This window comes from Ambystoma mexicanum, chromosome 4p (genome assembly GCF_040938575.1).
Source record: "Ambystoma mexicanum isolate Mex_15411 chromosome 4p, UKY_AmexF1_1, whole genome shotgun sequence".
NCBI lineage: Eukaryota > Metazoa > Chordata > Amphibia > Caudata > Ambystomatidae > Ambystoma > Ambystoma mexicanum.
Genome location: NC_090927.1, coordinates 1154270457 through 1154287918, shown reverse-complemented (window position 1 = coordinate 1154287918; position 17462 = coordinate 1154270457). Strand labels below are relative to the sequence as shown.

Below are 17462 nucleotides of genomic sequence, written 5' to 3'. Positions count from 1 at the left end.
GCACGAGTTCTTAGGAGTCTTTGATGAAAAGAAGAATCAAATGTAGTGCCACAAGCTGATTAGGCTTGTGAGTTGTAGAAGTTGCAAGCACTCTACAGTAAAAGGTAAGTTCTCTCAGACTTTTTACAGTACCTTAGTGCAATGCCCTGGGATAGTCAAAATTCGCAACCGGCAAACTTCACTTTCAGTGGCTGTTCAGTGTTTCAGCTCCTCCCGCAAATAGCACCACTGCGGTTCCTGGCTGTCGAGATGGTCTTTCCTTGCTTCATGGGTCCTGCACTCTGTTGAGGGGTCTCAGGCTCGGTCAGTCCTGCTTCTTCGTAGTCCGCAGGATCTTCCAAAAGCTCTAAGACAGCTTAAAAGCAATGCACAAAATCTGGTGTTCTTCTCCCTGGCTATACTGTTTCCAGGAGCAACTCTGTGGAAATTCAACCAGCTCCGAGATGGATGTCCAGGTGGCTTACTTTGGAGTTGATTGGTCTCACCAACTCAAGGGGAGAAGTGCAGGGGCTCCTCTGTCGATGCAAACTTGGTGTTTCGGCACTGCAGCAGGGTTTCACCGGGCAAACCATCGGTCCAGGAGTTGCAGCAGGCGTCCTCTTCGAGGTCTTTTATTCAGTTCTCTCCCATTCATTCCAGCCTAGCTGTCAGTCACCCAGCAGGGTGGCTGTCCTTGCTGGACAGTAAGCAAGCCAATCATCAAAGAGTGCATTTGGATCTCCTTGGAGACTAAGCACAGGGATATTCGGGCACCTCCCTCACTTTGTGCCTACCCCAGACACTCTGGAGCCAGAGGAGAGTCTCACTCCTGAATCCCGTCAAAAGGCTAAATGAACAAAGAGACCAAACCTGGTTTGGCGTGCAGAGAAAATCTCAAGGACCTTTCCCCAATGAAATGGCGAAAAAAGACCACCAGGCACCATTTTGACAAAGATGACTCCTGTGGGTGCTTTACTGTAGCTGCGAACGCAGCCCGCGGTAAAGGCACACCATGGTAGTTCAAAAAAAACCACTGCCACCAGCCATTCAGTGCGAAAAGCGTAACACAAAAAAATGTTACATGAGAAACTAGACAAAGTGGATACTAGGTAACACCTCCAGCACTTTATTGTAAGATTTGTGCTGGGTCTAGAAAGTTACAATGGTAAGTAAAGTCAATTTCACTTTACTGCTCTTGGAAACGATAGTGTATCCCAGAGAAGGTATCTAAACCTTTGGGAAATCTGGAACTGTGCCACTGCACTGAAGGTGCTGTGTGACACAATGTAAACAATGCAGCCTATGGAGTTTGTCAGACTCCACAACCAAAAGAAACAGTGTATAAAATCACATTAAAATACATGAGAGAGAGCAAAAAAGGGTCCCACTTTCTCCAGGTTAAAAAAAATCAAGTCCTCAAAATCCAGCATTGACACCCATTCTAAAGCAGATACACAGGTGGGACAACGGTTCTAAAACATCCATTTGTGCTGCTCCTTCTCACGACCCACCGCTTTCTCCTAACACTGCTCGCTAATCTATGCATAGCATGTGATCTAGGCAGAATCCACAAGCCTCAGAAGGGATATATTACTCACTATACTCGTATTTCTGTTGCTTGTATCTGCTTAGATTCACATGTGCCCACCCTTCCTTCCTTGAGAGAAGGTGCATAGATGTTATATGAGCTTTTATCGATCTGCTTGGATACACCTGTACTCACGATACACTTCACGCACCTCATGTCAGAACCAAATAATCTGAGGGACCCAGACGCGTGAAGGACCATGGGTACAGTGGGTGTCACACTAGGGATAGTATTACTGGCACGCCCTGTCGTTGTCCCGTTTCGAAATAAACTGTAATACTGCGCCGCTTTCACTAGTTGTCGGCCTATGCATAGCATTTGTATTTATTTAGATTTATATAGCGCTTTAATCCAAAACGCTTTACATGAGGACGCTTTACATGAGCATGTGAATCCAAGCAGATACAAGCCGGAGCAGGACGATTTGGCACGGCCATTTCGGAGCGGCCGACTGGCCGCAGAGCCCATTTTGGTGAGCCCGTTTCGGCTTGACCAGTTCGATGCAGGGATGTTTTGGCACAGGTATTTGCTGCATTGTGAGCAGCGAGCCTAGGGCCATGTTCCGTACACGTATCCTACCTCTACATTCATGTAGGAGCTGCTGCAACCACAAAAAAAACAAGTTCAGACTTGAAATAATCGCAGCTAAATAATGGACTTGTGATGTTGCTCTGTGACGCCCCCATGTGGTGTTTGTTTGCCCCAAAGTCCCCCAACGTTTCCCTCCATGTCTGTGCACAGGGTGCCAATGCTTTCAGTTAATCATTTGTGCAGAATACACCAGCAGCGCACGCACAGAAACACCTCTCCCCCCTGCCCCCCTTCTCTGCGTGCTCGGATCATGGGACTCAGTGTGCTACAAGAATCACTGCTACTTACTTTATGGACCTCGGTAGCATGCTTTACACCTGCAGGCGGTATACAGGTCTTCACGGCAGAAGCCCAACCCACCAAGCTACTGCCTGACTGTCAAAGATAACATGGCGTTTGCACTTTCATCGGTGGATAACAGCAAACGTCTCTTCATATTGTGAACATAGTCACGTGGTTCACTTAACTAGATGGTATTCAGATAGCGCACACCACAAGCGGAAGGGCCTCTAGGAGCGTGGGAAATAGTTGTTGCTTTCTGACTTTACAGTGTTCATTATATGCTGTTGGCAGTAGCTCAGTTAGTTGAGCGCTTAATGATGCGACTGTGAAGCACCAAAGAGCAGGCTCAACCTTTTATCTTTCCCAAGTCAGCATGCGAGTGCATTATGTTAGCAGTGCTAGTGTTTGTTATTTACAGCGCCATGAAACCACCAAGACTGTCTGTAACGGAGACCGCTATATAAACCCAGCCAAGAGCACTTGCTATTTTTCTCTGCGTTTGCAGTGTTAGGGTAAAGACAGAGCAAGAGACCTGTTGGGTCTGCATTGTTTGAGCAGACCTTGGATGGGCCCAACTTGGCTGTAAATATCATGATATATAATTAGCATTTCGTAGCGAAGACCGAGCTGGGGAGTGCTTGCAGTGACTGGGGAAGCTAGTTGGGCTTGGTTCTCTTCATCTCATTGCCTCCACGTATCTGTGTAGGAAGGATAGCAGGGACCACCCCTTGCAAGAGGGCGCGAGCCAGGCACCCGGTGACCTCATCTTCCAGCCACACTCGATGATGGGTACTCCAGCAGATGTGCAGGGAGAGTGGCAGAACCTGGGTGGCAGGAACTCGAAGGCACATCTATATGGCAGCCTCATACCCTCCTCTTGTTCTTCTTCTTGCTGATAGATTTTTATCCATCAGCGGTGATTTTTTGGATACCGAGGCTTGAGCCTCATTACTCCATCTTCTCGGGTTGAGTGTGTAGTCGTGGGTTTGTATTCTTCTTGGTCTGTGTGGTCTTGTCACAGTAGGGCTGGTTTCACAGGGTCCCGTTCTCCAGCAAACCCTTGTAGCCCCCTGGTCCCCAGGGGCATATCCTGGTCTGCAGCTACCCCCGCCCCCTCGACGCCACATGTGCAGCCATTTCACGAACCCATGGTCCCCACACTCCACCACTGAGCTGCTCTTCAACCCCTCCCCCTTAAAACGAGCGCATAACCCTCTCAGCCCCACGTGGGCTTCCCCGTCAGGCAGTACACACCATGGTTGGAGCTCCCCCCCCTCCCCCATCAATCCCCCCACTGCATGCCCAGAACCGCAGCCCCCCCGCGCCTCAGCGTGCTCTGCGCAATAGATCTACATTTGTCCATATCCTCCGAAACAGACAGGAGGGAGTGTGTGTTGAGTGTACAGAATTTGCCATGTGCTGCTCATTCAGTGCCAAGGTCAAGTATGTGCATGCCACACACAGATTGCCATTTCCATTTCCAATCCATTTGTATTTGGCGTGAGGGCGTTTAGACGTGGCTGCAATGTCAGCCACGTCCAAACGTCCCTCACGCCAAGTCGATGGGCGCCAGAAAAGCTTCTGCGCCAAAATGGGCACACCGAACTGGCCACCGCGCTGAAGCGGTCGCGCCAAACCGGCCTGCGTCAAAAAGGGGTGTACAGATACAAGCATCCGTAATACGATTACGGTGAGTAATGTATCCCCTATATTTTTGGAGAAAAAAATAAATGTAAAAAGTGAAGGTAAAACCAACAAACTTGTTTTGGTTTTTAAATCGTAATAAAAATAGATTAAAAAAACGTTACGGTTATAGCGCACATTATGTGAAATTTAAAGTATATTAATGATGAATCTAGCATGGTAACCTTATCTCACCCTTATTTTGTTTGTTGGGGTGAATGTTTTGGTTTACAAATGTGGTTTTAGTGAATTATGTATTTATATTTAAGTTGTATTTTTTATCAATATTTTCAAATCTTTTTTCTATTTGTCATTTTATGTACATTGTATTAGTGTTTAGATTATTATTGCTAGTTTGGTTTTGTTTTATGGATTCCAATATATAGTGTGCCTCGGTATAAGTTTATTTGTTGTGTTTAGAATGTATTTTACTTTTCAGTTTGTATATATTTTGTTACATGTCTTTATTTAATTGCAACTTTTAAATCTTATTTGTTTTTTTAATGATTGTGGTTATTTATGGGCTTGACACATTCTGTTTGCTTTTAATGTAATTAATTGTGATTTATTAGTTAACATGATTTTTTCGATTGATGCGAAAGATGTTTTACATTTTGCATACATGGTAAATTGCATTGTAACCTTAATGTATTTGTAATGTTTGTTGACTTTTATTTTTTTAAGGCTGAAACCAGAAATTAATTTCAATTGTCATTTTAAAAGAAAAACATTCAGTGCCATTGTTTAATTAGCTAAGTAAAATCAACGCATGTATTCAATTGAATCTCTAGCTACATTTCTGGTTATGTGATGTACCTTTTAGGTATATATGTGTAAATGTTTGTGTACTGTTGAGTATCAGACATTGCAAATTCTTAAAAATTACAGTAGACTTGCAGTTTGTTCCTTGGTTTACATCCAGGTGGTACGACACATCCTGACATATCAAAAGGTGATCTGGCCCAGTGCATGCGCCTGCAAAAATGACTCTCCAGATATTTTGGAATACAACACCAGTATCCCTCACCATTGACTATGCTGGCTCGGGCTGATTGAGAGTTGTAATCCAAAACATCTGGAGAGCAAAGTGTTGCAGCCCCTGGCCTGGTGCATACATCTTACATGTATCTTACTCGCCGGTCTTGTTTCGGATTGTGCTCATATTCCTACAACCTTTCCCTGAATTTGTATTTGTGGCTGAAGCCATCATGCACTATGGTCACCAGAGTTTTTGTTCCACTCTGCTTAAGGCAGTGCTGCCTCCTGCATGCTGCTGCTGCAGCCAATCAGTTGTGGTAGTGAACCAGTGTTTACTTGTTTGGGCCACATGGGTACAGGTAGTAATAAAGAGCTGTGATACATAGTCTGCATTGCAATGAGTGGTATTGTTGGCGTGAAATCCCTGTCATTTGCTGCATCAAATTGTTGTTTCGTGGCTTTATTTCCTAATGATTGTTTCTTCGGTTTTCTCTGTCCCACTGCCTCTTTTTCTGTTAATTTCCTTTAATTCCCTTCCCTGTTGCTCTTCCCAATGTTTTCTGCCTTAATGCTAGTTTCTCCAGTGCTACTTTCCCTGGTGGTATTTTTCCCTTGCGATCTTTTCCCTTGCTTGCTTTCCATACAATGCACCTTAAACTGTTGCAAAATAGAATCCCTTTGATTATTTTCTTTCACAGATTGTAGCTCAAATTTTACCATTGCTGCTATATTTTGGTATTGGATACAGATGGAATTACTCGTTTAATTTGAGCACTACTGTTGATATGAACTCTTACTTGTCTGGGGTCTGGGCCCATCCTAATTTTACCCTGATAATTGGGGACTTTTTTTCAGAAATGCAATATTACAAACACATGTCGATTGTTATAATTGGATCTTATAGAGGTAAATTAACAGAGTATGTTGTATGATACAAATTGTAACATGATCGAAAACAATAGGCTTTTGCTTACTGCTGTACTACCATTCAATGCATGCCCTTCGTCTGTGAAACGGGGATGTAAAGCGATGTAAAGGTTACTGTATCTCAATGTGAAAAGACTCTAATGTTATCAGAGCATTTCACTCATTGAGAGCAGAAGATGCTTCATTTAACATTGTGATAGTCCATACACTAACGTTGTCAGAGTATGGGGACCCCTCTCATCCTATGGTACGAGGTCTACCAGAGTGGAAGTCGGAGCCTTTCTTCCCCAGAGGGGGCAGAAGGTGGCAAATGGGAGGTCCCCAATTCCTGTCCGTTAAGATAGATTTACAAATTCATCACCAGAGAGGATTTAGGGAGGCCATCCTTTTATGGTGAACAGGGTAGACACTGAGAGGTTAGCCAAACCCAATCAAGGTAAGGTAGTAGAGCGGCAAGTCTCAGGAAGGGTGTGGATGTAGTCTAGGCCTACAACGAATCCACACAGAGCGACGCCTATCATTTTAGTTAAATAGGCAAGTATAGAAATATCGTTTATCAAGCCTTTAGATTTCACACTAAGCAAGTAAAACCTTATTCAAATATTGTCACACAACTCTTAAACAACAAATCTATATATTCACTACTAGGAGAACTAGTATAGTGTTTGATTCAATAACCAGTGAAACACAGATAAGCACGTGTATGCTTTAGAAATGGACAACTTCAGGATTATCCTAGAACAGCTTCCCTAGCTCATATAAAGTCCAACCTTAAGATGGTTTGGAGCTTTGTGCCCAAAAGTCACCAGTTGTAAGTTGATACTTTTCAGGTAGATTTATTAAGAGATTGGCAGTTCCAGTGTTTGATTAATAAGACTGAAAAAGTAAAAGTTCAGTAAAATAGAATCACTCAATCCCAGTCTTTTCCATGACTGGGCCTCCACCAACCAATGTCAGGAACGAGTGAATTGGGGACAGGACTTTATGCCTGTGTACCCCCCTGACTCTGATTCTTCCAGAGACCACTGCTGGGGTTCCGGAATTCGTTGGGCATTCAATCTTCTGTGCTTGGTCTGGTCAGGGAAGGCCGAGTGTTCACGGATGCAGGGGTCACTTTCAATGTTTGGGTTTAGTTTTGGTCAGTTGCGCTGCACAATAATCTGTTCCAGATGGCCTTCAGTAGAACCCAAATGAGAAAAGATGAATGTTAGACCACCTCAGGACACCTCATAGGACTCAAGGAGTGTTGCAATGGGAGTCTCCAGAGTCAGTTATTGACAGGTGATCTTTAGGCGACAAACACATGATCAAGCCCAGCACAGCTTCCGTTAATGCAAAAAGGCTGAAAATGCAGGAGCATGCATCTTGTTCGATAGCTAAAGATCCTCCAAGTTCCAGTGATGTACTTGAAATGGCAACGACTGCAGCGAGGTAGCCCTGCAGACAGCTGGTCAGTCCACCGGTGGTTGCAGGGACACTTTGCAAGGCTTAGCAGGCACAGATCCTAGAGATGGGGTTGAGTCTGGTTTTTCCCCACCGGTCCATGGGTTGAAGCACCGATGAGGGTCTTCTTGAGATCAGGCAGAGGAGCAGGGCTTTGCCGGGACAGCACTGGAGTATATGCTGGTCAGCTTCAGGATTCTTCTTTGGTTCATCTGTGGCCTACTTTTCTTCGTGGGGGACTTGGTTCCAACAGCGATCTATCGAATAGCTGCAGTTGCCTGAACGAAAATTAATGCAAGGATTCCAGTGCGAAAGTACAGCTTGCGCAAAGAAATGAGTGCATTTGGTCAGAAACGCAAGTTTATTGCATGCTAACGATCGGGAGTGCCTAGTCCATTCTTGGCACTGAAAACGAACCAGATTTCTGAATGACAGCAAGGTTAGTTTAACCCAGTTAGACAATTAACAATAATCACAAATAGTTTGGTATGTCGTCATCCCCAACCCTCCATTGGCCAACTCTAAAACAAAGTAATTTAAATCTCCTAACTCTAAAACCCCATTGGATACATTCAAAAAGTACAACCCTTGTGACGTGTGATCTTCTTCCCTCATCGGTTATGACGTACTTCACATAATACATTTATCATTTATGACTAACTCAGTTTATTATTCAGACCATATGACAGAAACACATTTAACCCAAAATGGTGATTGTGCAAGGCTTTCCATAAACACTTTTAGGCATGGTGGGAGAGAAATAAATAAGCATTCTTTTGAAGTAAACTCATTATCCTCCCAGAAGCTCCAGGAGTCCCGTACTATTATTCCTGCATTCTTCCACGTAATCCTATTTGATACTACCATTTAAAGTCCTAGCCTTCGGCATACATTCTACTTATTTCCCTGCAAACCCATAAACCATTAGCTCTCAATTTAGATGGATCTCTGTGGCAGGCATTAAAATTGATGGGCAGTTTTGCTCCTTTGCATGAGACAGTAGGCCACCAGATGTTTTATGGAATTAGCTCATTAATGCTCTTGAGTCTGGTCAAAGTGCACGTTTAACCCGGTTCCCCTAGGGCTCATCACACATCCTATGACTGTTAACAGAGGGCATGCTTTAAATGTCCCCATTTGGCCTAATACCAACTGCGGACGCACTGGCACATACTTTTAAAATTAAATATTCCATTAGCCCTCCTATCTTTTTTTGTGCTTTATTCCGAACGAGTGCTTCTTCTCATTCATAACTGTTTGAAATAGCCCACTACCTAAAATAAGTCTGGTGGGTCCCTATTTCATAAGCATATAGACTTGAAGTGGTTGTGTGCTCTACCCCCATACCACCCCTCTGCCATTTGCTCTTAAGTATGAGGAAAATAAATTCTGCTATTGCCCACCTACACATCTGCTTAAGTACCATTTATTTCACTCAAAGCTGCTTCTGGACGCCCCCATTTCTTCTCCACTTCTGTCTGGTGCTATGTTGCACCCCCCGCCCCCAAACGAACCTTCCTGTATCATGTTCTCCTATTTGCTTTGTGCAGCAATGCAATCATCTATCCTCTTATGCTCCAAACCCTTTCTGACTTACTGCTACTCTGCTTAGTTGTCCAAGCTGAGGTAAATGCATTTCTTGGTGTGAATCGTTGTTTGGTTGGCTTGTACTGATGTGAGGGCTGCATGTACATCTGCAGGCATGTCTTGCATTGACAGGTATTGAAATTGCTGGGAAACATTATTTCTGTGTTTGGATATTTGCACTATGTGATGAGAGTGCATTCGTATGCCTCTAGAAGACGTTAAAAGCATAATTAGTTTATGCATTGGACAAAAAGTTATATTTTGCATGCCATCTAGATTTACGCCACACTATGTATTAGCTACTCTTTCTTTCGAGGGAATGGCTGCTCATTTGGCGATATCAGATACCTGGAAGTTGTTTAGCCTCCGTTTGATCAGATTTTTGTTTGATCAGATTTTTGTTTTTATTCCTGCATTAAGCTGGTTAGCCATCCTGTCAAAGATGCTCATTTCTATGAACTTTGGAATTTGAAGTAGTTTTTCAATTAAGATAATGTATGTTGCACATTATGTTTCAATGTTTGTTTTGGTGTGGTTAACATACGTATATGTGCATTTCAGGAGGATTGACATCTCCCCAAGTACCCTAAAAAAACATACCCGACTAGCAGGCGAAGAAAAAGTTTTCAAAGACATGGCCCCCAAGGTATGGATTTGAAAAGTAAATGTTTTGCATAACACCAGTGTTTCAGTGTGCAGATCTAAACCGAAGTTCTGTGTTTTGTTACAGTTGAATAAGTCATTATGCGAACGATCACAGCATAACAGGAACACACCTGCTCTCTTGATAGACTGTGAAATGTTTTCTCAATTTTTTTATCTTTGCTGTTTTACTGTTGCGCAAACATGAAAGACTAACCTGGTTCTAAAAAGAATGGAGTAACAGTTGGGAGGCATTGTCAACCACTCTTGCCTGCATGTTGCAACTCTGCACTTATTTAATGGCATCCCCTATCATTTTGCTACTTTAGCAGAACACACATTTGTACAGTAATAGTTGTTTGCTGATTGAGTACTCCTGTGTGTATTTTCCTGCGAGTGTTGCTAATGCTATCAGCGAAAAGCTGTTTCTGTGTAAATTGCCTATCGTAAGAATAAAAGCAGTCTGCTAAGAGACATAGAGGCAATGCTCTTCCATCCCCCACCCCAAGGCCTTCATCTGAACCCACTGTGGTGCTTGCTTTGTTTGTTCTCTGTTCTTATCCTCAAATGCATGTGCCGTTATGTTCCTTTTTAATAGACTGATAAAAAATTAAAGGGCTCCTCCACCGATAAGCGGCATGAAGTGGGGCGCCGCAGGGGAAACCGAAGCAAAGAGAGAGGCAACTCTAAGGGCTCCAGGGAGTCAAGTGGATCAAGGAAGCAAGAAAAGCTGCAGAGGGACTACAAAGAGCTCAAATTATACAAAGAAGAAAGGTGAATGACCTTTAAAATATTTAATTCGTTTTCATTTCTGCACCTTTGTTGGCTTATCTGCTTTCAAGTTTTATAATGGATTGCATGATTAAGTTTAAAGAATTAAGTTGAGTGCCTTAACGCAAAAATATCTGTCTTTTGCACAGCTTATAGCGAGTGAGGGCTCCAACTATGAATTAGTAAGGCTTACTTAGACAAAAATGACAAATTGGTGTGTCCCATTATCAAAGCCACACGGTGAGGTTGGACGCCAGTGCAGTACATTTTCTGGAGGTCTATGTAAGAATTTTGGTTTGATATGCTTTATCCAACACGTCTTCAACTCCTAACACCACGGTCCATGGGTTTGTGACTGCAGGCACCTAAAGGATTTTGGAAACCATTTTTTGGGTTTTTTTTCTAGTGCTAACTGGCAGCCATGATACGCCATCAACTATAGCTAGTTATAATTTTGTACGGTTTACTTTCCACCCTGAATTATTTCTTTGAGTCTGTCATATCTGAGGTTCATACACAAGTCTGGGAGCCCCTCTACCGAGACCAGGCAAATAACCTGTTCTATGGGTAGGTTCCCACTCAGGAGGGTCTACAACCCCACCTTTTAGCTCAATACCTTTCACAAAGGAAAAGAAGAAATATCAAATTGTATACCAGTCTGGTCACACCCAACTGAGCAGTCCCGCACCGAAATGCTAGGCAATTCTCCTCTGAAAAAGTCATTTATAATGCCATGTAGCATTAACAATTTACCTATTTGGCAAGCAGGCTAGTAATTCGAAACATTTTGAATTTTTGGATCCTTCTAGTCGCACTCCTTCCTAACCTGTTTGGGTAATGCCTGCACTATCAGGCAGGCTCTCGGGCATTTCTAAAAGATGTGCTATCGCTTTAAAGTTTGACTAGTATCATTGCACTGTCCCCTTGCATGTTGGCTCTAACACTGATACGTTGTTCAACAGAGTATGCATGGACTTCACTCTTAGAACTTCTACTTTATGGACAGAATACATCTTGGGTCAGAGCAGACTCATTTCTGTACTCTTTAAATTCAACATTCTTGCAGTGCTGGGAATTCTGTTTCCAATATTGGCATGTTATTCACACAACACTGTCTCAAACATGCCCACAAACCTCCTCTTTTAATTGTGTGACCATAATCTGATAAAATGCATGCAACTTTGAAATCTAATGCCTTTTACCAACTGAGCTTCATATTTTCAGTTGGTCCAATAAAAAGGCATCGAATCGTGGTTGTGTGGATTTTTGTTTTCCCCTAGCAACCCTCTGGTTACACGAGTTCCGCGGCCTCCTTCGTATGCAACTGGATCCAAGAGATGTATTGGTTTGGTCAAACATTTTTATGTAGCTGTTACCTCTGTCAACCTGTGCAAAGTGCCTCGGAAAACTCTCCCTGGCGAACATCTTTTGCCTTATTCTGTGGTATGGTACTGAGGTGTCTGAAGATAAGGCTCTAGTACTTGTCCAAAATACAAGCCAGTAATGAAATGTGTGTAAGGTTTCAAGCTGTCTTGCTTGAGTAATGAGGAATCCATAAGAGGCACAGAGCAGAATCAGTATCTTTCAGTGCTGGTACGCACTGTTACCTCAACTCAAGGGGGCCGCCTCAGACTTTAAAATGGCAAAACCTCCGTGCTAGCCATTCCTAGCTTAAAGGTTACAATGGCTTAGCATTAAGGATACATAACGCATAGCATTATTGATGAATATCTTGCATATTTGTTTCCATGCATCAGTATACCTCTAAACCGTACTAACCCCTGAAGACCCGTCACCAACCAGACGGTGAAACACGTGTTGGGCAACAGAACAAATAATGGAACAACATAGTTAACACTTGGTTAACAGATTTAATGGAACTGCGATAACTCTGAAATATAAGAGGGCCTAGACTGTGACCAATTACCTCTGATTAGTTTAGACTCAAAACTTAGCGAACCTCCAACTGTGAAGTAACAGTGACTGCAAGCCTTTGACCCCAGAACTGGTAATTCAGCCAACCTTGAACTGTGAAGCAACAGTGACTTAATATATCCATTTCATTAACCGATAACTGAATCCATTTGTGAACTAATAGGAAATACGGAATTCACAAACCAACTGAATCCATCCGTGAATTATCTGGAGATACTGAATTTGCAAACCAACAAGTGCAACCAAATCCTTTTTGTTCTAAACAGAGAACTGTTGGTATTTTTTGTTTCATCCATAACAGGATTTTTGAATTATATGCATTTTACTTTCTAAGTTTTGGTCTTCGATGTATAACCACTTGGGAATGCACTAATTAAACTATACCAATTTGGATAAAAGTACTTACTGTGATATAACAGCTTACAGAAATGTATTTCTAGATCATATAACTTTTTCAGCCTGGGCTAAGTATCGAAGGACATACCTTCACAGAATACACTAGAATCACAATTTAGTTATTAGTGGAGCGCGAAACACTTAGAGGTCTAAATAGATAGTTATTTACAATGGCTTTTAAACTTATTGTTGGAAGCCAAGCTTTTTGCAGCCTGTGAATCCATTTTAGATTAACATTCTGTGCATAGTCCACCATTTAGTGGTTTGCCTGCAGTATTTTGCGCATTTTAGTTGGTTTTGTACTGGGTGTTATCATGGTACATGATGCCCCTTCTTAAAGTAGTGATTATCTTCAGATCATTTTTGGTCACAAAATGATATCTTGGAAGAAAAATATTGGAAGTAGACTGTATTGGAAACCCAGGCAAAATATTGTGTATCAATGCAAAGTGCCTTAAAAGTATGCATTTTGGTTGCAGAGCAGATGGAGCATATATGTTTTGTCCTGAATGCAACAGTGGGTTCCTTTTGAACAGATAAACACTGCCTGTGTAACATGTCTTCCACAGTACCACAAGGAGAACACTTGTGAATCATGCAGAATTTTGTCACACAAAACAGTGAAGACAAGAAAGGAAAGGTAATGGTTGAAGTAAGCCATGAAGGTCAAAAAGTCTACAGCGTTTGTGCTGCGTAAGACTCACCAAGGTGTTTGAACTACAGGCAAAAATGTCCTCAGTCAGTAACTGCATTGTTAGGGGAGGTTTCCAAAAATCCTCTGGAAGTTAGGACTTCACAAAACTATCCTAATGGTTTGTAGATCCCCTAACTCTTATCAGTCTGTACTACTGCCGGAACTGTGGCAGAGTGGCAGAGCAGTCAGGCTTATCATAAAAGGAAGATGTGAGCTATAGGTAAGTACACCGAACCTAGTTAGAAATGCACATCACAGAAGCACTTTCACATAAATGTATATTAAAATATAGATTTATTATATTTGCACAAGGTTCACTTTAAATTACTTGGCACAATAAACCAAAACACTTTACTTTTTAAAGGCCACTGCTTAGTTTGTAGATGCTTGCGGCTACATTTGTTGCAGCTTTTGACAGTAGTGACAGTTCTATCGTATTATCGGTGGTAACACGCACTCGCAAATCTCAGCAGAAATACGGTAAAGACATTTCCTCTGCATACACATATAAGATGGCGACTTTTGGGAAGGAAAATAGTTGCTTAGTGTCATACCAACAAAGCTTAAGGTTCTAGGGGCAGTTTATTCGCACGCAAGTCTTTTTAGTTCAAAACGCAAAGGCAAGCTAAAGGCAGTTCGGAGAGGGCTTAAAATCTTGACAAGCAGCAGAATATGAAAAGTTCCTGTGGATACTTTAAAGTCTCTAGTCTTTATGATGTAGCAAGATTAAACTAACGTTGGAGACCCTGTTAAGGGTTCAATAAATGCACACAGGCAGCGGCCTGAGTGAGGAGTAGGAGGGGGGTACCCTGGTCACATCTATGTGCACTCCAAAGTGACTTCACGGATCAAGGTAAGCAATACCTTTCTCCCCACAGTACCTTAGGTTAGAAGAAAAGATTGTGACTGGATTCTCCTCGATGTGGCAGTGCTGGACCCGACCTGGATTCCTTGGTCTGATGACAAAAGGCTGGACAATGGACGGGATCTCTCAGTAGCATTCTTGGGAGAGGACCTCCGGAGCGGCATTCAGCAACTTCTCTGTGCGGTTTTTGGCGCCTTTTCTAAAGCACCAACAAAGGACCCGATTCTCCCGGTCAATCTTCTTTGCTTCTTACAGGCCCCACACTCTGCTGAGGGCATCTGGACAGGTTGGATTGGGTCTAAGGAGTGTCCTTGAGGGCTCAGCAAAGACTTGAACGAGTTTGGCCTTTCCACGATGATGCACTTGGAATGGGCAACAGCTTTCCTTACAGGACCTCACGAGACGTCTCAAATCAACGTTTGTCTTGGGACTGGTCACACCAGTCAAAGGGAAGGAGTCTTCCTCTTTATAGTTCCTCTGTCGCACTGAAAACTGGGTCAGGACAGCAGTCTGGATTTTCCAGCAATGTTGCGATCTTTATATTGTTAGCATCAAGTACTTTAAGACATAGTTTACTCCATTTGTAGAGAACCGTATAGTCCGGATCAGTGTTTGGTTTATGTAAAATTTTGAATTGTGGTACTGGATTTGAAATTAAGGTCTTCCTATAGAGGGTTAGAATGTTCCAACACACTCTAGCTTGTATAGATATCAGGCCCAGTTTGTATCTTATATTGCAGGTGGGACAACTCTTAGGAAGGTGCAACGCTCTGGTGCAGAAGTTGTTCTCCAGTGAATTCCACAAGTCATGTGGGCAACCAAACATATTTTCTGCACCGTAGATAAGTGCCGGAACAGCCTTTTGTCGATAGAAATCTAGCATAGGCTTTATAGAAAATGTTACACATTTTATGTTAATGGGGCTGGCTTGGCAGGCTAGCTGTTGAAATTTCCTTTTTGTTGCCTCGACCCATGGACCATCATTTATGTTAGAATTTATCAAAGAGCCCAAGTACTTAATGTAAGGCGAGGTTCTAAGAGTTGTTTTTTCAAGATGCTAGGCTGTTTGATTCCTCTTTTGTGAGTTGACAAATTACGGAGGATCAATACTTCGCATTTTTGCTTATTGATACCAAGCCCATTTTTGCTGACATACGTTTCTAGAGCATCCAGCCTACGTTGAAGTCCAATAGGCGTGGCATCTAAAAGGGTTAGGTCATCTGCATATATAGGCCAGCCTATGTGATCTATGAATTTTGGGAGGAAAAGCTGCCACTAGGTTGAATGTGTCACCGATATCTGAAATAAAGAGGTTGAAGATAATGGCAGCCAAAGGGCAGCCCTGTTTCACGCCTTTATAAGTTTTAATTGGTGACGATAGTGACCCCTCGGTCCAGTCTACTTTGGATGGTCGTATTAGAGTGCAATTCTTTCATTGCAGCAAGAAGGCTAGATGGACATTTCCAGGCTTCTAGTTTATCCCACAAAATTTGACGATCTAAACTGTCGAAAGCATGTGAAAAATCGATTGCTGCCACATAGATTGTAGCGTTGGTTCTGATGGTTTCCATTTTTAGTAGGTTCAACAGGAGAGTATTAAGGCCACATATGACGCCTTTCCCAAAGCCAGCTTGCCGACAGTCAATGTGGTTGCATTCAGTTGACCAGGCTAGCAGCATTTGTTGTAGTTGGCTTGCATAGAATTTTTCCCAGTACCTCGAGAAGGGCAATGGGTCGATAGTCTCTCGGATCTGATCTGTTGTCTTTTTAAAAAATGGGTACAATAATGGCATTTTTCACGATTTTGGTGTCGCACGTTTAGTTATTCTTTCGAACAGTCTGATGCAAAAGTTTGCCCATGCATCCGGGGTTTAGTTTTAGAGTGTAATTCGTGAGGCCGTCTGGTCCCGGAGCTCTCGAGGGACTGGATTTCTTAATTGAACTCAGGTTGTCGGCTTTGTCGAACTTCAGCTCCCACAGCGCCAGATTTTCAGTTTTTCTCGATTTCGGCTTTGATAGTGCTAAACATTTCTGTGTAATATTTCACCCAGTTTTCTTCAGAAATGGGTGAAGCTTGAAGTGCACCCTGAGGGGCAGCCAGATTGTTTATAAGGCTCCAAAATTCAGAGTAGTTTTTGTTCTCAAGTTTTGTCAACATTTCCTCAGAGTCGTTCTGTAACAGAACCGCATTATGAGCCTTAGTCCAATTTCTGTATTTCTGCACTGCAAGTTTTTTTCATGCACGGTAAAGACCTTTATCTTCGAGAGCTAACTTTTTTAACTCTCCACACAACAATCGTTTGCTGCCACACTTGAATATCAAACTTATGTTTGTGGTGCATCTTACGTTGTTTGAGGCCTTGTTTGTGTTCTGAAAATTGAGACAAAAGATGCTGATATTCTATCACTTCCGGTGTTAATAGCATGGTGGACACAATCAAATGGACATCAGTAGTTGTGAGATTTAATCTTATCCTTCCAGAGCAATAGGAAATAGCGTGAGGCCATGATGTTTGAGTTGTGTTATAGATGTTGAAGGTCATCTTCAGCATATCATGGTCTCTGTGCTCCGTCTTGGTGACCTCTAAGTGACTGGCCTTTTTTAAGAAGGATTCGGAAACAAAGTAGTCCAGTGTTGAGGACTGCTGGTCTCGGCTCCATGTGGGGTTAGCTGGGATGTCGCCAGACAGATTCCCATTCAGGAGTGTTAGTTTGCGGGAGTCCGTTTGCGAAACCCCATATATGGGCATTTATGGGCAGCTAGTTCATTGGCCTTCAGACAGTCGATGGTTAGATCACCACAGATTATTTGTGCGACACATGCCTTTTCTAGTATTGTGTCTATAATGGTGGTCACTTGATCAATGAATGGTACAATTCCGGTAGCGGGCTGGTTCCAGTAACGATTAATGATGTACAGGCACTGAGGCTCGCGAGGACCGGGTATCATCACTTTGGCTGTCTGAATGTAAGGGGAGACATTCCTTGTCTGCTATTAGAAGCCCAGCCATTGGTCTTCCTTTTAGTGGCTTGAGCGCAGGGTTTAAAGCTATCTCAAACAGGGGTGGGACAGGACATTCAGTTAGCCATGTTTCTTGAAG

The 17462-nt window shown here is 42.8% G+C and overlaps 1 protein-coding gene across 2 annotated transcripts in view; it reads left to right on the top strand.

The window, feature by feature from the left end:
- The window catches only part of BCLAF1 (BCL2 associated transcription factor 1), an 850362-nt gene that overhangs the window by 442645 nt on the left and 390255 nt on the right, over positions 1–17462 (top strand). For both annotated transcript variants that reach the window (XM_069606756.1, XM_069606757.1), the window contains exons 7-8: positions 9620–9704; positions 10299–10474. In XM_069606756.1, the coding sequence (XP_069462857.1) occupies positions 9620–9704; positions 10299–10474 (261 nt within the window). The remainder of the gene's footprint in view (positions 1–9619; positions 9705–10298; positions 10475–17462) is intronic.